At 40.6% G+C, this 23,186-nt stretch overlaps 1 protein-coding gene across 4 annotated transcripts in view; it reads right to left on the bottom strand.

Annotated features, from left to right (window-relative positions):
- Nucleotides 1-23,186, bottom strand: part of rxraa (retinoid X receptor, alpha a) — a 115,420-nt gene that overhangs the window by 7,464 nt on the left and 84,770 nt on the right. For 2 of the 4 annotated variants that reach the window (XM_081614098.1, XM_081614095.1), the window contains exons 4-8: nucleotides 21,421-21,571; nucleotides 17,716-17,895; nucleotides 13,093-13,277; nucleotides 5,471-5,600; nucleotides 3,556-3,688 (exon numbers count right to left, since the gene is read on the bottom strand). In XM_081614098.1, the coding sequence (XP_081470224.1) occupies nucleotides 3,556-3,688; nucleotides 5,471-5,600; nucleotides 13,093-13,277; nucleotides 17,716-17,895; nucleotides 21,421-21,571 (779 nt within the window). The remainder of the gene's footprint in view (nucleotides 1-3,555; nucleotides 3,689-5,470; nucleotides 5,601-13,092; nucleotides 13,278-17,715; nucleotides 17,896-21,420; nucleotides 21,572-23,186) is intronic. The other 2 variants (XM_081614096.1, XM_081614097.1) reach the window with 1 other exon arrangement.

Below are 23,186 nucleotides of genomic sequence, written 5' to 3'. Positions count from 1 at the left end.
TTCAAACCGCTAAGCAGCTCACATCTGTTCAAAAATAAACGCACATGAACGCACTGCGAGGCACCGTTAAGATCAGTGGAAAAGTTTACAGCCCTACAGAGCAATTATATTTAGTTTGTGGTTTTCATACAGAAAAGAGCCGCAGAGTAAACACGAGCTGTAACCCGACACCAGCACGCCCACCGTCTGCGAGTGACATCACAGGGTGGGTTTGCCCGAACTCCTCACCCCTCTCTGACTGGGTCACACCCTCGCCGTGCCGCCTGCTCTTACTCTCTCCTCTCGCTTGCCTCCCTTTTCTTTCAGGCCCTCAGGATTGTTAAGTCAATTGTGACTCACTGCTAATTTAATTTGCTCCGAGGAGGAACGACAGAGCCAAAAGAGGGGAAAAAAAGAGACTAAAGTGTGTAAGTTAATCAGTCTCTTCATTTGTATGGAGAAAGAGAGAGAAAGGAGTTGATAAGGCAGCATAATCTGTGCTCTGGATCTTAATACTTGCCACAGTTAATGCAGAGACGGAAAATGTCCTGTGGCTCAACAACTGGCCTGTTGACAGCAGCTGTCTGTCGTCTGCTGGCTCCAGCTCACTGCTCATTTTTCTGAGAAATAAACCCTAATGAATTATATGGATCGATTAAAAAAAAAAAAAAAAACTAAACGTCTGAGCGACTCAGCAGATTAAACGCCGCCCTTCTTTGTCTTTTTGCAGAACCGGACCGCGTCCAAGTTTCAGCTGTCTGATCCAAACGGTTACCGTCAAGCGAAATAAAATCGTTTTGGATGTTCAAGAACAATCCAGGAACCAAAAGGCTTTTTTTTCCCCAACCACACTTGAATTTTTTCAAGAAAAGAAACCAATCTGTCCTCCATAGAAACAATAATCTCCCCTTTGTTAATTCATGAATTAACGGAGCTTTACCAAGTGTTTTGGACAGTTGAACTGAATTTACCCAGTCAAACTACAGCCGGACCTGTTGAATCAAGAAATCAGTTAAATAGAGCCAGTCTGACAACATGAAGTGGGCTAAATGAGCTCACCAACTAACCAACAACCACCATTTGTTAAACAGTTCTGTACGAATAAATGTTTTGCAACACAGCGGCGTTTAAAAGTATTAAAAAACTCAATGTTTTCATCATCAATCCTAAAATAAGTGAGTCAAACAAGTCACAATAAATTAGGGCCGACAACACGACCTAGTGGAACGCCACAGGTTTAATCAGTCTGGTGGTGATTTGAAATTCAATTTTCCCATAACCCATAGCTCAATCAGATTTGCCCACCCAATATTTTAATATTCAGATGGATACAGCATGATTTGTAACGTCTAACGCTGAACTTATGGTCATTCAAGCTGCAGATTTCCATGCATCCCTACACATAAGACATATATTAGAGATGGAGGAGCACTGACTCAGAGTGGCTTTTCCAAATGATAGATCAAAATCTCTCCAAGATATTAAAGTCATCTTCTAAATCTGCTGTGCTACAACTTAAGAGTTTTAGTAACACCAAGGAGTTTAGACATGAGCCTGTATTTTCTATGTGCTGGTGAATCAAAAATGGTTTAAAAAGTACAAAAAAAAAACAAAAAACGATCAGTTATTTATAAATTAGAAAAATGATAGTGAAAATGAAGTGGTTTCTGGGTTAGTCGGGTTTCCATGGTGCATTCATGAAAACCAAGTACCATTTTTGACATGTTTTGGTAGACAAGCCTCCCTCAGGGAGTCAAACAGAACGTAATGAACCACCAGCCCTTTAAAGACAACAACAGTCCACCAACTGATGTGCTCCACCTGAATTAGATCATCCATCAACTGGACTCCACCCCTGAAAATCTAACACATGAACACCTCGTGAAAAAGAGCAGCAGTAGGAATCTCCAGTGGTTTAGAGTTGTAGGCAAAGCTTGACGCAACAGGAACAAACTAAAAACAAAACTGCAGAAAAAGAAACTTATGAAAACGTAACGCACACAAGCTTTATTTAGTCATTCACGAGAACGGGACAAGCTGAAAATTGTGCACACGGTTCTGAACAAAACTGTATTTTCCACAAAAAAGATATGTTTTATCCAAATGTCTCACTTCCACCCCACAGCAGGCAGTTTTTGACGCCGACTGAAAGCTGGAGTCGTCTTAGCAAAGATCTTACACGCTTAGCCCGGCTCTCCTTCGTACACTTCTCTAAATTCTTCTTGGCAGAAATGTTTGAAATAACTCAAACTGCATGAGTGACGTCTGTCAACAGCCTGGTATGTTTTTATCTTTCTTTTGCTGTGTCACTCAATGATCTTTAGAAGGTTTTGTAAAAGCTCAGTTGCTTTCTCATTTTAAAACATGAACTCTTGTATTACGTCAACCTACAGAGCGACCTAAAGATCTTCACTTGGGCTAGGTTTTTATTTTCCTGGAGCTCTCTCATCACCATGTGTTGTTGAGGAAGAGTTTCAGTTGGCAGTTGCATCGTGGCTGGATTTGTTGTCTTCCTGAACCAGTTTTCTTTTCCACTTATTGACTACTATTTAGAGTTGTTTAAGGAATGTGTTTTATTCAAGATAATTCTTCTTTCACCGTTTGGATAAGACAGCTATGGATGTTGATTCTGCAGTCAGGAATGTATATATTTGCAACTTTTCCACTTCTGTTACTTCTGCTCAAGTTGTGATGCAGCAGAACTCATGCCATGGACTTATGCGATATCTCAGTCAGTTCTCTGCTACACAATGTCAATAACAACCACCAGGGTGGTTCCTGCTACGCTCCAAACTTGGCTGCGACTGAACTTTGCATGGATTTTTTGACATTTTCTGAAGCAGCTCGGGGTTCTCTCTGAGAGCCCTGATGCACCCAGGTGTAAATATTTAATACAGTGGAGTTAATCAATAATTTCTGTGCTGCTTCACCCTTAGCAAAGCAACCCTGTGGTTTGCAGTCAATGTAATGTTTTCATTGAAGAACCAGAAATGTCATATGCTGTCAGAAAGATGAAATGACTTTACTCAAATGTACTTATTAAAGGCTCGAAGCTTCACTTGGTTTTAAAAGCTGGTTAGCTGCACAGAAAGAGAAAATGTTCACCTTAAGTGAACTTTGTCGACTCCGTCAAAAGAATTCTTGCTACCAGCAAACTTTAGTCATCACATCAAGGTCCTCCAAAGATGCTTCTCACAAATTGAAATCTCATTGAAAAGGTAATTCACTTCAAAAAGTGAGACATTTTTTTAAAGATTATTCACAAAGTGAGACACATTTCAAGCACTTTTGATGATCCTGCCTGTGGAAATTTCCGATTGGACCTCCAGCTATCCTCTCCTCTTTCCCCCCAGACTCTGTGTGTAAATGAAAGACAACTTTGAACCATATATTATTATATTAAAAACATATTTTAACTTCTGAAATACTGAGATTTTGGATTTCACTATTTTTTAGACAATATCACTTTGTGCATAACGTGTCTTGCCTTGACCCATTATGCAATTTCTCTAGGTTTAAAAACAAAAAATGTAACTCTAACAGACTTTTTAGGAACTGCAAAATAGTAACACTGACCTGTCAAAGATGGCTCCCACTCCGGCACTATGGGCGCTGTTGCGATGCACGTGCAGGCCCGTCGCCAACAGAATCCCATCCTTTACTGCGATGGAACGGTGCGAAAATGATGCAATGAGGAGTTCATTCCAACCTGAGATGAGGAGAGGGATCAAGGCAAAGGATAGTTTAAAAAAAAATACAAAGAAAAAGGTAAATCCAAGTACAAAAGTTCACACAGCGTTCAAGCAAAATTAAAACGACAACAAAGGCAGAATTCCAATGAATCAATTAAAGCCGAGCCGCAGAAAACCCTGCAGCTCCCTCAAGTGCAAGCATCAGGTTATCACTGAGACATTGGAATCATGCTTTCTAAGGAGACAAGCGTGTAAAAGGGATGAACTGCGCCTGCCATCACAATAAAGACAACAAGCTTGACGTGCCAAGGCGGGGGGGGGCCTGACACGGGGGAGCGGCACAGACGAGAGACGCCGGCGGATGAGCGACAGGGTTCCTTTAACTGTTCTGCCTGGCAACAACTCGCCTCTTCTCCCTACAGTTGAGTTTGGCCATGAGAGGAGCCGCGATGCTTTTATCTGTGATACAGCAGAACTAAAGCGGTTATTTATAGAAAACCTGGGAGACGAGAAGAAGAGACGAGCTCTGCAGAAAAATATCTCACTCCAGTTTGGTGAAGTCTCTGCATCGATATATGTGTGAAGGCTTGAGGAGCAATCACGGGAGGAGGGGATTTTTTTTTTTTTTTCCCCCCCGGTTCGTTTTCTTAGGGATGGACAGATAACATAATGGTGTAATCTGGAGTGACGGGCAAAGAATAAAGGCTATGTGTTGCCGTCCTACTTGTGACGTTGGTGAATGTATCTGAAGTGACATATGATTCACTCTGTACTCCAAGTAGCTGCATCGCTAATACTTAGCAGCTAGTTTAAGTCATTTTCCAAGGCCTGTCTGTTGATTTAGGTCACACAAGCTGGGTTGGTAGAAACAGCTTTTAGCCTGCTTCAAGAGGGATGCACTGAGTGTTGTCTTCTGTATCTATTTCTCAGGCTTTCTTAAAATCACACCAACTGAATCAACAATAACTTTCAACCTAAAAGAGAAGAAATAAAAACACAAACTTCAACCCAAACAGAGCCTTTCAAGATTTCCCAGTCGAGAACCATGATCTCACACTTGAATCTTGTCTTGGATCCCTTTGCACTTTGTTGTAGTGCGCTCCAGTGATTGATGAAGACTAAGACTTGAAAATGCAAACTGTAGCCTGTCATGGGCAACAAGTAAGTCCAAGGTTCCTGAACCAGAGACGCTCCTCTCCAAGAATGTGCCATGAGATTCTGTCCCTGAACCATACAAATGAGATAGACGAGACCTGGGGAGTTTGGACAGAGTCCAACTCACAGTGATGACGAGTTCTAGTTTGCTGAGGATGTCGGAACGGCTTCTGATTTAATAATATTAGGACCAAATAGCCCTTAACAGGTAATGCATGCCGTTCACAGATCAGTGTAGATCACACCTCCTGTCAGCTGTTGTGAATTTGCCTGAATCAGCTTCCAGGCTTAATGCAGATTGGAATTATTTGGTGCCGCTTGATGCATATTCCACACGTATCAAAGATCAGTGTGGAAGCAAATTTTTTCGTTAGAGTCTGAGCAACGTCCCACAGGGATTTAGCAGCATATTTCATCATCGTGTTGGTCATTCTGTGCGTCAGATCGACTGGCAAATTGGCCTCTTGCCCGATGACCCTGGAGATAGGCAACTCCCCTGCTGCATTCTTGCACAATAAACCAGGGAGGTTCATCTAAATATCACAGCTATGGTTGGCAAAAATCGCAATATTTAAAGGAAACACAATTCACCACAGTCTGTCGTATATATTTATTTTTTAACTCCTGAACTCGTGCTGACGTACCTGCTCGTAGCAGGATGACCTGGTCGTCCAGCGGCAGCTCCGAGAAGTGGGGAATCCTCTTGGCCCACTCCACCAGAGTAAAAAGCTGCTTGTCTGCCGCCTGACAGATATTTGTCACTGGGTCGTTGGGCTGCAGGAAAGCACACACACACACGAAAAGAAGCACAAGCACAATGAATAGGTGTCATTTTTTTTTTTTTGTGTGTGTGTGTGTTTTTGTTACGTTGGTGTGTTTTTGGCCCAGAGCCTGATCTCGGGATACCTGTGAGCTACCAATCACCGTGCTTTCACACACATAATGACGGCAGCATGAGTGCTATGCTGGGAGTGATAGCCTGTCAAAAGGAAGGCAAGCAGGAAGACAAAACAAACAGTGATTCTGTCCCAGCTTGTAGAGGAAATACCTGCAGAGAGCTGGCGGTGAAAAAACAAGCTTTGCCGAGCGCGCTCCATCTTCAGGGAGCTTTTAGCTGAAACACTATTGGAGAACTAGAAGAGCTCAAGAGGGCCTTCGAGGGGCTCAACTGACACTTTATTACTAAACAAGTCAGAGGGAGCTTTATTGCCAACCAGAAGGGGATTGTAAAATGTGCAACCTACATTATGTGCATAACTCATATCTACCCCTAGTTATTCAGATAAAAGAGGTTTCCAAGATCTCTTGTTTTACCCCATATAAAAAAACCCAAATAAATTCAGGAGAATTCAAAATCCATAAATTCAGGATTTTTGTTTTTCTAGTGATTTAGGAGATCAGAAGATTAACTGGAGTGTAATCATTAATGTGTGTTAAATGACAAAAACTAAGCTCCCAGGATCATGTTGTCTGTTAGGCGTCCTACTGGATGGCGCTTCCAGTGCCAAGAACAAGAACACTGATTAGTTTCTCTTTCTGATAAATAGTGCAGATGAACAAGAATAAAAGCCAGATCAATTTACTGATTTGACTTTATGGGACTCCACAGGCCTTGAGGAGATGCGATCATAAAAGCAGAAAACCAGAAAGATCCTACAGCTTCTAGAAAATGGGTTTGAAAGCCTTTCATCTCTTTCAGTCCCCAAACGTAACATTTGCAGTAATGTTGCTTAATCGAACGTCGCAGTGCACAGAACTGTGTTGCAATTTTCTAATTACGTCTAAAAAATTTGGTCCTCTTTTTTTTTTAGGTCTACAATGAGTTCATGTCATGTCAATGGCATCTGAAGTATAGAAATTATACAGCTTTCAACTTTCATAAGTTTTAAACACAAGATCAATTTTCCTATAAGTAAAAACTTCAGAATTAACCAACTGTACATGTCAGCATTTTGCCAAGGAGACCTAAACTACCCAACAAACCACCAAACTCTGGTAGTTCTAACAGGCCAATGAACCCAAACATACACAGGTGTTGTAAACATGTCTGACAGAACTGCCAATAACACTTTATTTGACGAGGTGTACATAAGACTGACATGACAACATGACATAACACCTGTTATGAACATAAATAAGTCTTTATGAATGTCCAAAACTGTTGTCATAAACTGTCATTCGGTAAATAATGACACTTTTAATGCAAAGTTGCTCTAAAAGTTGCATTGAAAGTCCATTAAAAGTGCCAACTTTGCATTAAAGTGTCATTATTTACAGAATAATAACTGGTGTTGGCAGCAGATGGAAGTATTTTTGAGCTTATTGGGCATAAAGAAAATCTGCAGTGATTTCTAAATTTGTGCTCCAACAACTGGTTTCAACATATAATTCATGCCCATAGTGGTTAAATAAAACCCCATACTGCCATTTTTTAACACATTTTACTTTCGATGAGACTTGGAAACCTTTTTAACCAGAACGTACTCAACGTTCTAGGATTCTTGGAGAACATTTCAGCTACCTAAGGTCATGGAAACATTTCTTTTAGAAGAAGAAACAAAGAAAATCCTTCTTGTTTGCACCAAACGAACATCAAATAGAGCTTCTCATAAAGTGTTCCTGCGCTTTAGATTCAGAGGTACAATATCACGGTCCAAAGGGAATCGCTGCAGAATACTAATGCAACACATGCATACTGTAGGACTACTTTACTAAGTTGAAACTCCTTTTGGACATCCTGAACAATACTGTCAGTCTTTGTCAAGAAGTTTACCATCATCCCAGGAGTCCAAGCCACTGATATGCATATGTATAAACAGGCACACTTTTCCTTTTTTTTTTTTGCATAAAATTAAGTCTAGTAAATATTCTTAAACGACAAGTCCCCGTGTGAACTCGCAGTCTGCCGAAGAGAGTCAGTAACTTCTCCCCGACTTCCTAAACCAAATCCCACAGATCGATGCTAAAAGCTGGGAAGATCCTGACATCAACTGCTGCTCTCTAGAGAAGATTAGTTCAAGATGAAGGAGAAAACGCGAATCCTCTGTTCTTAATGTGCAGGCCAAAGGCGACCCAGGCCTCTCTTCCCCGTTCCATCCCAAACAGTCTAACATTCGTGATGCCTGCAGAGCATTGCAGATGGATATCTGAGATGAATGCATATATATATATATATATATATATATTTTTATATATAGAATTTAAACCAGAAACAAAGCTTGAACTGTTCTTGAAACTAAAAGTTGCCTTATTTTCCCAATGGGGAAACAGAAACAACTGGTGTCTTATGAATATTTCAACATCTGATCTCCGTGGGAAACGATGGACGGCGCAGCTCTGAGCGACAGTTTTCGTGAGCTGCGTTTCCTCTCAGAAACACAAACAGATTGAGCTAATTCCTTCCAAAGGGCAGACTGGGCGAAAAACAAAGAAAAAACAAAACAAAAAAACGGAGTAGAAGGGGGGGCTCAGATGTGTGCCACCATCAGGCCACCAACCCCCCCGTCTCCTCCTCCTCTTCATTAGAATAAGAGTCCCGGGATTCTTGTTAGACACTCCGGGTCTCATGAATGTTGTATGGATATCTTAGCCGTGTTTACACTGACCTTGTTTCTTTGCCTCCGTCGGAGGAGATGACAGTGGAGAGGAGCTTACACTTTCCTGAGACGATTTACGAGCATCGCGTTACTGTACTTACTGCTCGGGTCGTGGAACAGTATTTGGGATGTTATCAGCCTGCAAGGAAAAGGATCTGCACCGGGCCGTGCCACTGTAACTGTAACTGTAACCTCGCTGTATGGAAACACGGGGCTGGAACTGCAACCTGCCAAAAGTCCGAAGCGAAGGAGAAATTTGTGTGAAAGATATTTTCCCCGTGACCATAAAACCCGGCTGTGTTTGTTCCAGGCAAATCGAAGGATTTACAGCACACATGCGCTTCATCACCATCATCCCCACTACTTAAGAGAATTGCCAGGCTTGCATACTGTCCTATGAAATTTTCATCACTTGTGGAAGGGTGGAGAAAGATTTCCCTCTCAATTTTTCATTATTCCACTTGAACCAGAGTACACCAGCGTGACACGAGAGGGAAAGCTGAGCTGCAATGAAGATTGGTAGGGAAAAAAAAAAAAGCTAATGTCCCACTTTTTCAAATTTAAGGGCCATTGTTCTGTTGAAGTCTTAAACCGTCTAACATATTTTGTTAGATAATTTCTCTCTAGAGGTCCATTTATCTCTGACCAGCTTCCAGGAAAAGCCTGGAAAAAGCATATTGCTGCCAACACCACATTCATCCATTTTTGTCACAATTTCATTGATATTTACAAGTGGATGAATGAAAGAACATTCAGAAACTATGTATTCATCTATTACATAAAATCCAGGAAAAACATCAGGTTTGGTTTGTTTTGTGACAAAATGTGAAAGATTACAAAGGGAATGAATGTTTTTGAGAAGGGCTTTTTTAAAAAAAACTAAAAAAAACCCAACAACTTTTGCATTAACATTTAAATAAATATGTGTACGGTAAGTATTGCAAAGTAGCAGCCTTGAAATATCAAAAATGTAAAAATAAGAGCCTGGATAGTTTTGTGTCCATCTCCTGAAGAAGAGATCTCTCCTGCCTCCTCTCCCAGTGAAGGCATATTACTAACGCCTCTTTAACTCCTGTTCTAGGTCACCATGAGATAAACACACTTTCATTCAGCCAGACCAGACCCCAGCCATTAGACAGTGGCAGCGGCCTATTCACACCAACGACCCGGGCCCTGTGATTAATTATAGCACGGGGCAGCGACTTTCAATGGACACCAGCAGGGGGGGTGGGATGCGGACGTTATTCGGAAAGAAAGGGAAGCCGTGCTGGTCGGGACCGCCTGGACGCTGAAACGGTGCCAAAATAGTCGGCTCTACTTTAGTGACAGGGTCAGCGACGCCAAATCAGAGAAACAAAAATCAGGCTGTTTTCCCTGCCACCGTTACTTCCATGTTGTTAGCAGAGACGTTGCATAACGAATTCTGAACTAATGCAAAATGCTCTCGCTTCATGCTGTGAAGCAATGCAATACGTAACATTATTTACGGCTAAAGTGTCACATAATACTCAGAATTATGTCATTGGTTTATATGAATTTCCAACAGCAGATGCACGTAAACAGTGAGTGAAACACAGAAACTAACAATGTCTTTAACGCAGAGTCAGCTATATTTAAAACCAAGGCTGAAGTCCTAATCTGGCCTCAAGTGCAGAGATGAAACTGAACACCAGAGTAAGCCGGCTATTTTAAAAGACATTAAGATTTCTGAAATGTACACAATGATGGGAGGAAAGAAATATAAACACCAACTAAATTTGGTTACAGTGTGGTGCTGCAGTTTCCATGGGGGTTAAGTAGCACAATAGCTAAAAACCGTGAACATGCCAGCCAGTAGCATGCTGAGTAGCATTGCGCCTTTAGATTTAATGCTTTGTGGACAAATCTGGTTTTTTTTATGTGGTTAATGTTTCTGCAGAAAAACTGGTGAACAGGTGAATCTGTGAATGTGGAACTTCTTAAGTAACCTAAAAAGAATATTGTGGAGAGATGAGTATACTCTGCTTTTATTAATAACATGACATTAGGAGTCTAAGTGGACATGATTAATAATAAGGGGAGCATTACAGAGAAAACTAGAACAAAAGTAGAACTGTTGGGCTTCTCTCTCGTAATTCTGATTGCTACACTGCTGGACGGGACACGGAGAAAAATAGAATAAAAGTTCTTTTGCAAGAAGGATTTGGCAGCAGTTCACTTGCTTCTCTATAACGTTTCCGTAGTTTGCTTGCCATTTCTTATTAAACTGATTAATATCGAATAATCCCACAGGAGTTTGCTTAAACTTAGAAAGTATATGCAACTTCTAGTTCTGGACAGCTTGCAAAAGTTTCTTTTATCCGTTCAGAAGTCCTCTTGTGTTGGCGCTGGGCAGGCAGCAGAGCCGAGGGAGCCAGCATGACTGAGCGCAGACACACTCAGTGCATTACTGAGTCTTCACTGCCAGGCGCTCCCTCCTGAATCCTAACTCCTCCTCTTTCTCCCTTATGTCAACACTCATCTCCTACATTTCCATCTCCCCCCCACCAAAATAGTTCCCATTTACTCTCATAACATCCCTCACATTTCTACCTTTACTTCACAGGACATTTCCCTCCCTTCAGAAGCAGATAATTCCCAGAAGCCCTCCCTCACTCCCTCCCGCCTTCGGGTACTTTTGGTAAGCTGCAGCGCGGCTCCTCTGCTTCGCATGTTGCAACAGAATTCCAGAAAAAGCAGCGGCTTGTATGTGGGATGCTTTCAGGAACAGTCTGTCTGTTGCAATATTCATCACTCTTTAGTCTCCTCTGTGTCAAAGACTGATAACGGGAGCAGGACGAAGGAAACTCGCAGCTGAATAAAGAAAGTGAGCAGCTAAACCTGCGTTCTGAAGCAACAACCCCATCCAACACCAGATGAAAAAAAAATCTAAAACAAAAACAAAAACATTTGTAGCATATGAAATATTAACTATTTACAAGTAGCGTTGCCAAAAAAGCTGTTTTCTCACCTAAGTTTACTCGTTTTGCACTTAGTACAAAGAAGAAATATTTTTTGAACATTTTTCCACAGATGGAAAAGCTCTATAGATGATTCTAAAATATAAGTTACATCTTCACATTCATGCAAAATAGGATAACATTAGGATATTGTATAGAATCTCTTATTTTCCACAGGTTTAGAAATGCTTCTGTTTAAAAACTTTTACAAATATCCCTTATACTGTTTGTGTGGTTAAAAGAACTTAATGAAATATCAGATAAAGTGGCAGGGAGGCAGTATTATTCCAGAGTATAATAATGTGGTGTTGTCCCTCCCCCACTTGTTGCTCTGCACTGCTGGTCATCTGGTTGAAAGATATTTTTTGTAAGATATTAGGGCCACAATTATTCCCCAGATGAATACAAAGAAAACTGGCTAATATAAAGATAACAAGCTCGACGGCCAAAAGGATGAGTAATTTGGCCTTGTAGATAACTGCTTCAAAAACAAACTACTCAAAAAGGAAATGAGGAGGAGACAATTTTAAGAATCCCCGACATTAAAAACTAAAACAGACACACAGAGAACCAGGAAGTGCCACTCATGACTTATTCTGTGTCACATTTTCCACTGAAGTCAGAAAGTAGATGTTGAAATACCACCTAATCTAACTTAAGCAACCAGGATAAATTTGGAAGTTGGACATTTTGACATAAATCAAAAGAAAAAAAGCTCTTGCTGTTGTAAAAAGTCTAGATAGTGTGGTGAAACTTGGAAAACTTAGCAGTTAATATGTTAATATTTGATAATTGCTCTTGGAGGAGACTGCAAAGAGAGTAGAGAACAAGAATCCAGAATCCGACACCCGAACCTCGGACCAGCAGCTTCATGATGGCTAAAACTTTCCAGAGGAATAAACTCCATGCAGGAGTCTCTGCAGAAGTACAGGAACGAGCTGCTCCTCTTAGTAGCAGAAGTTTCTACTTCTGTATTTGTTTCTGCTTCTTTATTGAGTGACTTCTCAGTGCAGGCAGAAAGTACCTAGAGGAGACACTGAAATGCAGCCTTCACCTCCTGCACTGCAGAGTCTACAGGAGCTGCATTCATTACAACTTATTTCACTAAATCTGTAGGAAAATATGGTAATAAAACAGTGCACAGCTAATACGGTTCTAGCTTTGGTTCTGGCTGAATAATGCAGAACAAAACTGTAGAATATTCTGCACAATAAAAACCAACAGGAGCTTCAGCGAGTGTCTATAGTCTGAAACAAAACAACAACAACCAAGTATTGAATATAACTTTACTCTGATTATATGCTGTAGCTTTGTGAAAATATGCTACTTTGTGATTTTAGTTAAAAAAATAAATAAATTGCTTTAGACGTTTTGTAAAAATATAGTAACATTTTGCTATTTTTTAAGAATCTCATTATGTGAAAACAGAAAAATAAAACAGAAGACGTTTAAATTTTAACAGCTGTTTAGTTATCCTATCATTAAAGATTTGTCTTATTTCGCCTATTTAGTTTTGCTAATAAGCTGGAGGCCTTTTTTCATTTTACCAGTACTATATTAGTAACAAAAACACCCAATCCGACATCTAGATTTAGAGGGTTTAAACAGGCAGAAGCAGAGAACAGCATCCATTCTCAGCCTGACGTGTTGCAGGAAGACACAGTGTGTGATCAGAGGAGAATCTGCGCTCACCGAGTTGGACGGCATCCCCAGGTTGGTCTCGATGTAGGTCTCGGTTTTGGGCTCCACCGCCTCCTCGGCCTCCAGGATCTTCTCCACGGGCATGTCCTCGTTCACGCAGCTGGTGGACTCCACCTCGTTCTCGTTCTTGTCCTTGGCTCGCTGGCGCTCCTCCTGGACGGCTGCATGTAACAAAACTGATTCCGTTCACTACTGCTGTTTACAGCTGCCGTCAGCACCCACCCAACATGCCTTCGAGTTCAGCTGAACGCCGTTTAGCTCCCGCGTGAAACGTGCCGGCAGGTATTTGGCAAAGCCAGACTTTTGATTAAAGCTGAAAGTTTTTATCAGGTTTCAAGCAGCAGTCTTTTTTTTTCTTTTCTTTAAAGTGTGCGTTGACTTTAAATAGAAGGATCAACAAAGCAGCGAAGAAACGTTCAGGGACTCCTTCCAGTTTCCACATCAAAGCAACCTCTGTTGTGCTCAATGACAAACAGCCATAGCCTTCTATATACAAATCCTTCATTCACACATAAATAATGCAAGGCCTTTCACTTCTCCCTTACACCACAAATACAGCGCCTTTCAGCAGTGTTCGTATCACTTAACCGCGTCAAATTTCGACATATTTTTCTTAGAGTTTCTGCGTCGACCAACGCAAAGTAACTGACTCACAGTTTTTGCTTTATTTGGAAAAGGAAAATCTGAAAAGTGTGGCCTGCAGAACAACCTTTTGCTTTTGTTAAAGCTGTAAATGTCATGCGGGAGTGTCTGTCAGATTTGTAAATAATGGTATTTCTGCCGTTTTATGGATTAAATTGGACGGACAGTCTCTGGAAAACATCAATTCTTAAGTTTTGCAACCGATTCCCAATTAGATTTAGGTCTGGACTTGGACTGGGCCATTCTAACGCATGAATATGCTTTGATGAGACATTCCAGTGAAACTCCACTTGTATGTTTATGTTTTTATTAGCTGCCTAAAACATGTTTTCTTCAAGGATTGTTTTATTTAGCTCCTCCACTCATCAACTTTAACTTTTGCACAGTATGATGCTGCCATCCCCATGTATCAGCATTGTGATGTTTTTTGTTTTAAGAATGATCAGTTGTTTCAGTCTGCTGTTCATTTCATTTTTTTGTTTGACTATCAGATAAAATAACATTTTGAAGTTTTTGGCTGCAATGTGATCAAATGCAACAAAGTTCAGAAAGTTTCAGGAATATAAATACTTTTCCAAGACTCTGTCAGTCCTTTTTAGTTTTTCTTTAAAACAATAAAAAGCGGAGTAGAAATCAATGAGGACTTTGTAGTGCATTAAATAAATTTAAAAAAACAGAGATATAAACACAACTGCGTTGATTTTGTCATTTGATTGAGTCGGAGACAGGAAATGATTTTGTTGCTGGGCAGACAGACAGACAGAGACTCATAGCTGAGGCGGGAGAAACCACATGTCCACCCTCGAGTGAAAAAAAAAGCAGCATGAGTATGTTTTTGTCTTTTCAGAAGGCTGTAATTTATTTCATCTGAGACACCGCAGATAAATGCTTAAACGCATTATGGCTTTTCATTTCAACTGCGGATTAATAGAGCTTTTATTTTTTTGTTAAACGTTACATAAAGGGAGACTTTTAGAAAGCTAATGTGAGCATCCAGGTCTGCACACACCCTTAAGACACACACATTACACACCGGGTGTGCAGGACGGCCTGTCTTCTTACGTTTTCCCTGCTCTGGTTTCCATTTCAGGTCGAGAACTGGAGAGGCCTCGGCCTTGTTGTGAGGGAAAGGGAAGCAGAGGTTGTCAGAGGAGAAGGAGAAAGGGGCCCCAGTTTTGGAGAAACGGCTGTCTGGCAGTGGAGGTCAGCCCAAGGGTAGAATACTTGTGTCGGAGTCACACAGAGGTGAGGAGGGCTGAAATCATGTTAGCTCTATTCTCCCCTCTTCCCTCCTCCTCTGCTGTCCTGACTGGGAGCGCATAAATTCATTTAATCCTGTTTTTCTGTGGATTCGCTTAGCCTTTTGGGCTACTGCTGCTGCCTTGTTCGCTAACCGCAGCCCTCGGGGTGCTGGGGGGAAAGGCGGTGGGGGTGTGGGGCTTGGGGGGGAGCGGGGAGTGAGGCAAGAGGTAGTAAACGATAATATCCTTGAACGAAGTACGGAGCCCAACAATGACATAAACAAAAGCGTGCGGGAGGGGACAGGAGTCCAAGATAAGGTCAGGAAAAATGGAGAGAAATCTGAAACACTTTCTTTGAGCTAAACAAGCCCTAAATAAAGCTGCATTGATGCGACACAACTATCGGTTTAAATGCTCAGCGTCGCACATGGCTTTAAAACAGGCCTTATTTTTTAACAAATGTGTAAGGATTTTTGTCTAGTTTTAGTACAAACATCTTTGTACGCTTGAAATGAAACTAACTTAAAAGTAACTTTTCAGAAAGACATAGGAGCTTATTTTAAGTTAATATAGATGGAAAAAGTACTAGCTCCATTGGTGGAGCTGGAAATTTTTCAGCAAAATTAAAGAATTATTGACTTAAAGCAAGCTCCTATGTCTTGCAGAAAAAATTACCCGTAAGTTATTTTCATCTTATTTTCATAAGAAATTTTCACTAGAAATTGGACAAAATACCAGGTGAGACTTTGTGCTTTTTGCGGTGCACAGGTTGTAAATGGGAAGGAATAATTCACAGCAGGAAACATGCTGTGAAGATCTGGCTAATCTGACAGGTCTTGAAAGGAGAACGTCGGTTATAGAAGGAGTTAAGGTGCGACTCTGGAGGAGCTGCAAGAATCAACAGCTCAGGTGGCATAATCTGAGTAAGTATTTATGGCAGAGCTGAAAGAAGAAAATAAATCTTGATGCAAATCCAAAATAAGTCCTGTTTGCAGCAAACTTGTGGAAGAAGACGCCCTTTTCAGACCTTTCCAGCCAACATGTGTTTGTGGGCCCCGTATATTAAGTTGGCATATAGTGCTTTTTTTTTTCAGAACACTCTTTAGTTGACTAAATATGACAAAAATAAATGCATCCGCTGCAGTTCTTAGTTGTGTCTCAAATGATCTACTTAAAAAAAAAACTATTGAAATTGTAAAACAATTGTAACACCTGCATATACCCCAATTTTTATCCAGCCGTACTGTGGATCGAATTCATATGGAGCCATTATGAAAACTGTGGACATTTCCATCTGGGGGCTGTTTGTCAGAAAAACTCTTACCTAACACGTAAATCTTGGGAAGGCAGCTGGAAAACTGCAGCAGAAATAAGTTCTTTTTAGTTTTAATTTTTATACTTTTGATAACCACGTCTTATTTTCCTTCCACGACTATCTTTGTGTTGGTCTATCACAGAAAATCACAATAAAATACAGTGCAGTTTGTGGTTTTAATGTGGCAAAATGGAAAAAAATAGCTCAAGGGGTGTGACTACATTTGCAAGGCACCATAATCTGCACTCTCCATTTGAAAACCTCTTAACCACAATGGAGAGACGCATTGATTTATTTGCTCAATGTGAGAAGGAGAGCTTAACAGCACTGCTGAGAGCACAAATATTTTTAACACCTTCATGGAGTGTTAAAATTCACACCTCACTGCTTGTTTTTTTCCCCCTCACATAACAAAACTCTCCTGGTTCCGTGGCCCGCTGTGGCCCGATCTCTGATGTCTCCACAGCGAGGCTCAAATCTGATCGACCGCCTCCGGCTTTAATCAAAGCTGTTCGTCGGGCAAGAGGGGCAGGAGAGAGCGAAACATCGCCGTCGAGTTCCAGGGAGTTCTCTTTGTCCAGAAGATGTAACAGTGACGTGCGAAAATTACCATGGCGACAATTTTTTTTTTTTTTTACATGAGCAAGGTCTCATTCAATGATAAATGTTTGCAGTTTGATTTTTTTGTTCAGTTGTGGTATGAACATGGATCAATGGTCCAAATTTATATCCACATAAACTAAAGGACTTTATGAAGAAAAAAGTGTTAATTCATAAAAACTGACATCAATTATAAATATGCTGAACAATTGACAACATTACCCTGTTAGCCTGAGTTTATATTTTTAGAAGTAGATATAATTAATTAAATAAAGACTCTTCATCATGTGTGTGACTAAATCACTAACTTGTTTTGAAAAAGAGGAAAAAGCCTTTGCATGACATACCTACGTATTATTGCTAGCACCTCTAACAATACCTTTAAAATAAATGTAGCTATATATATATATATATTTTTTTTTACATTCATTCATTCCTTTTTAAATTTTGATCAAGGTTTCTAGGAAGCTTAGCTCACTGGTCAAACATCTTTAATCTAAACGTTCGACTAATAAGTACTTTTCTCTTGGCACAAAGCAGATGATCTTTTCAAGCTTTTCTTTTTTTAAGGTATTTTTTAAAATTCATGCTGCTGCAATAAAAAAAAGAAGCTTGTTGAATAAATATCCTGCTTCAGAATCATAAACATTCGGCTCAGATGAAAGACTAACTCCGATCTCTTTCTGCTTCTAGAGGTGAAACCTAAATTAAAATACAGAACGATTTCTGAGGAGAAAACACACTGATTGAAGCAGGTTTGAACAGGATGGAGGTTTTGTTTAAGCAGGACTTTATCCTCAACGGTATGTGCTGTACCTTCTCTCTTCATGCCCATGGCCAAGCACTTCTGGTAGCGGCAGTACTGACAGCGGTTCCTCTGGCGCTTATCGATGACGCAGTCCTTGTTGTCGCGGCAGGTGTAGGTCAAGTCCTTGCGAACGGTTCGTTTGAAGAAGCCTTTGCAGCCTTCACAGCTGTAGACACCATAGTGTTTTCCTGGAAACGGGAGAAGACGGAGGATGTTTGCTTTGGGTTTTTAACAGGATGTTTCCTGGATTGTGCTTCACTGAGTCTCACGTCAGACAAAATACAGTAGAAAGAGCAATAAATCCAAGGCATGCATGAGATTATTATTCACCAAGTGAAGCAATGTAGCAAAAAAAAGTAAAGAAAATCAATATCGAGATGACTGGTATTACAGGGAATGGTAGAAATGACTTTTCCAATAATCCCTCCCATGTGTTGCTCTCTTTTTCACATTTTGTCACATTACAACCACAGAGTTTAATGTCTCTTATTGGGTTTTCATGTCTTGGACCAACATGAAGAAAAGTATAACAGTGAAGGAAAATCATATATCAAATAGAAATCTGAGGATCGTGACATGCATACAAATGTAGCTCCCATTGGTTTGATAAAACGAACACTGACTGAACACACCATTCTTAAACTGAAACATGGTGGTGGCAGCATCATGATGTGGAGGATGCTTTTTTTCTGCAGGAACATGAAGTACCATTCTGAATAAATACTTAAGTGGAGGTTCAGATTAGAGCAGAAAAAAAACACTAAACATGCAGCCAGAGCTAAAATAGACTAAATTTTATTCTGGAGATGTAAAAAGCTGCTAGACATATAGTAACTGAGGAGCTGAAGACATGTACATGCCACACTTTTCAGATTTTTACTTGCAAAACTAAACAAATAAATTAAATTAAATAAAACAGTCGATCACCACCTATTCACAGTTCATTATTTGTGCATTTAGCTTTACCCTGGCCGGTGTTTGCAAACCAGTCAATCCAGGAGCTCCATTCTCTTTTCCCAGTTTTCTCTGTGTGTATTAATGCATATTAAAGTACATTTAGTGTTTGAACTATTAAAATAGGCAGCGTTGTTTGAAGGCATCTGAAGTATTTGTGGATTAAAGCCATTCACAGATGGTTGTGGTTCCTAACTACCAAACTACATGTTGGTCTAAGACATAAATTCCCCCCAAAGCAAAGTAAAGGTTTGTGTCTGTGACATAAAAATACATGAAGATTACATCTGTTTTTCACCTTGGGTGAGAGCAGGCATCCTAATGCTCTCCACAGGTGCTTATTTATGTGACACACAGCTCTGAATAAATAACTAAGAAGAACTGCTGCACTCAAGTTGTGCTCAAAACACAAAAACAGCTGCAAGCTAACAACCTGCTACTTACACTGAAGACACGGCGCTAACGCGCAGCCATGTTAGCAGCATGTGGGAGCTGTAGTTCGATAAGCATCTGATCATAATTATTTCTTTGTTCTGTCAAAGTGAACAGACTCTTGAGTTCGTAGTTTATGTTGTGGTTGTGAGAGGAAACAAAGGCTCAGTGAGGACAGATTCCACCAGGACTCTGTTCTCATGTCGGCCTCTTGTTCCCAACAGCCACGGCTTTTGTTTTTTATGATGGATGGAGCCCATTTTCCGTCTTCAGAGTTGCTCAAACTGTTTCTTTGTTCAATATCTGCCACTTGGACCACCGGAGAAGATAAATAAAGCCCTTGAGCAGCACCAAATGAAGCATGACTTGCTATTTAACACTGTTTTCATTCTCCTTCCTCCCCTACCGGGCGGAAGCAACTCCGATGACGCAGGATGACAACAAAATTCACCTAACCCCTAAAGGTTAAAAGCTTTTAACGGGCTTCCCTGGAAAAATGATTCAACAGTCATCTATTTGTTTATGCTGGAAATGCTGGAAAAATAAGGAATTGATTAAATGTTTGACTCTGCAAAAACCTTTAGAGTTACTCAGTTACTCTAGGTCAAACAATAACTCATGATTATCATAACTTTGGAAGAAAGATGCTTTGTTAAACAGCACTTTCAGCAATGTCAGATTTGACTTTTCAAATCAGAGTAAACAATTTTGAAATATTAAAAGTGTAACCAATGTATTTTGCTGATTTATTCTGCATTTTTTAAAGCCATATGTGTTTTGTATTTGACACTGAACAATAATATATTTCTATTCGGTTCAGTCTGTTTGATTTCACCTCCAGCTGCACCTCTGTCAGGTTTTATTTTTCCCCCACTAATAACATCAACGTTGTGCAGTTTCCCGCACATGCAGTACTTCTGTATTTCAGTAGAAGTTGATGTGAGGTTTGGTTGCTTCTAACTTTAAGATCTTTTGCCTCGTGATTTATGTTGGTTGTGAAGCGCCTCCTTGCTGTAGCCTTCATGTGCTGCCCCCCCGCCCCCCACCCAAAGTGTGGCCTGACTCTGGCTTCCCTACCACATAGCAGAGATTTCTGAAGAATTACGCTGACTGTTGTCCTTCCAGGAGGAGTCCCACTGCAAGAAGCGGCAGTCTGTAGTTGTGCCAGAGTGGTCAGCGGGGTTGCTCTCTGCCGACCATCGTGTTTAGATCTCCTTCGGAGGTTTTCTAGTGCGGCTCCAGAAGGATTAAGCCAGATTTGGGGTAGTCCGACTTCCTTTTAATTAGGTAATAATGAGAGACGGTGTCATCCGAGCTGTTTACAGATTATTTCAAATCTTCCAGGGATCAACAGCTCATGATAATATAATCAGGGACAGAGTGGGGTAGAGTTTCTTTTCTGTTGATTTTTGATGAGCTCATAAAAACCCCCAACAGGAGACCAATAAATACAGAGTTTAGGAGAGATATTATTATTATTTTATGGGGATGTTTTGACCTTCACGAACATAGACTTCACAAATGTCAATAAAAAGGACTGAGCAAGCATATTAATGAAGTTTAGTGAATGGAAAAAGTGAAGTAGTGAAAAATTAAGAGGCTATAACTGACGTATTATTTGTGCTGACTAAAAGAATGTATTAATTAGCCCCACAGCAGTCACATGTCCATGTGTGGTTTCTTTTAAAGCAATGACTCCAACCAAAGTCCACACCGTATAAATCTCCCTAAAAATGTTTAATGAGTTGCAGACATCCCTGTTGCTTTTGCAAAACCTTTTCCTTCCACTCAACTTTCCAGTTATACAAATACCTCCGACACTGTGCCTTTTGAATCTACTCTTACTGCTTGGTTGGACTTTGTTTAACAATTCTCTCCAGGACTTGGTTACAGTTTCTACTGTATTTTTTCCTTTCACTCAATTTCTCACTAATGTGCATGGATGCAGCACTCCGTGACTTACCCTTGCTTTCTATCTTACCATTTAAGATTGACTATCCTAAAGAAAAATCTGTTTTTCTAAGCTAAAGTGACCATTTTGAATGCTTAAAATATAGCATTCTGTGTGTAATAAATATACAGAATATATGAACACATTTTTATCTTTATTGGTAAATAGTGGCCTTTATTTATGAGTAGCAGGACAGGAAGTAGGGCAGCGAAAGGGAATCGAACCCAGTGGTGTTCCTGCTCCGCCACCGAGCCGAGCGAAACTGCAAAAATTCACTTTTTGAATGAAACGACTAATTGAACTTGCCAACGACATTCCGACTGACTGAGACACACTTGTGCTGTACTGACGGCCGTCCCGGCGTCGGTGCACTCACCTGAGGAGCGGTCGCCACAGATGGCGCAGATGTGTTTGGTGAGCGACAGAGCCGTGCCTGAGGGCTGAGCGGGCACCTTCATCACGCCATTGAGGCCCAGCGGGGGCTTAATGTCCTCCGTGCTGCTGACCGAGTTCATCGGAGAGTTCAACTGAAACACCAACACACACAAACACACACCCCGACGGGTCACAAAAGCAGACCCTCTGAACTCAAAACAGGCAATATCACACACCTCACTGCACAGCGGCTGCTAGCTAGCGCCTGTGGAGTTAAATACATGTTACTTAAAGGAGGCATTACGGTGAAGTTTGTCGTGTGGAGCTTTAACCAATTGACCAAACTTAAGAAGAAGAAGAAGAGAAAAAAAGAGGAAATTATGTAAAGTGAATTATTAGCAGTCCCAGAAGTCTTCTTCCCTCCTCTCTTCACTCCTGTTTTAGATCTAAATCTGGTGCGGCGGGGATGCTGCACCACTCAACCTCAGAAACTCTTTTATTCATGCCCCCTACAAGCCCCGCTGGCTCCAAAATGCTCGGTGCTAGCATAACTACGCTGCAAAATTTAACAGCACAGCGGAATAAAGAGGCAGAATTTGTTGCAGCAGCAGTGCAAACTGCAGCTTTTAAACACAACTTCGGCTGCTGCCTGATACCTTCTGTCTGAGAAATGTTCTCCCAAAGAGGCCTCTCCTTGCCTTCTGCTGAAACCGAAAAGCCAGGAGGGTCAAATTATTTCAACTGCCTAAATGTCGCTTCCAGAGAGGATAAATGTTGCATGGCTGGATGCATATACTTCACAATGACTAAACGCAGTTCATTACACAAGCTAGCCAAAAGAACTACCTCATAACAAAATGAGAAATGTGAAAGTCTGCTGGTTCAGCACAAGCTGGCAAAGCAACTGAAAGCTGTTTTATTAAATATATACATGTGGACAAGAACTTTGTCAGCTGGAGAAAGTGCTCTGGGTGTAGGACAGAAAATAATTGTGTCTTTGAAGGAGTTTTAAAATGTCTAAGTGATACCAAAGCATGTTTGCGTTGTACTCTGAATTTTATCGTATGACCAAGGTTCAAGATAAGAGGATATAGTTCTACAGAGTTCAGAACAAAGTCTGGCAGAGAAAAGAGAAACCAACTCATTCATCACAAATCATTGCAAGAGTTTGAAGCTTTGAAAACGTAAAAGCTTTGAACTTAAATATATATATATATATATATATGATCAAGTGCCAGGAAACCAAATTATCAAGTACAGGCTGTTAATCTATTAATCTAGTCCATGTAGAATAAAATAAACCAGGCGAGTTGTCAAACAAAACTGAGAACTTTATGCATTTGTTCCATTTACAGGTTTTGGGGTTATTTTTTTTAGCACTGGTGTATCTAAGTCCATAATGCAATTCAGCAATTTTCATTAGACCTTCCAGCTCTGGGTCAGAAAACTCCCTTACAGTAATACAGAGCATTATGCTGCTGTTCTCACAGGGCTGCTGTGGCTCCAGGCCTCTTTTTTCATCTTCTTTTTTAAAACTCCACCAGCCCAGAATATGAGTCCTGTTTAACAGCATCGCTATGAAAAACGCAGCTTCTGCAGTCCGTCCATGAACAGAAATACTCCTGACCACAGTGCTTCACCATCAGCTAAAATAGAAAAATTCAAAAATACAGATTTCCTTGCTTCCTTTCATCCATGTTTCTGTATGATTTAGCGTGACATATGGAGAGTTACAGCAACTCTGGGAACATGAGCAGAGTTTCAGAC

This window comes from Poecilia reticulata, chromosome 12 (assembly GCF_904066995.2).
Source record: "Poecilia reticulata chromosome 12, P_reticulata-male-v2, whole genome shotgun sequence".
NCBI lineage: Eukaryota > Metazoa > Chordata > Actinopteri > Cyprinodontiformes > Poeciliidae > Poecilia > Poecilia reticulata.
This window is presented reverse-complemented; position numbering and strand designations above follow the sequence as displayed.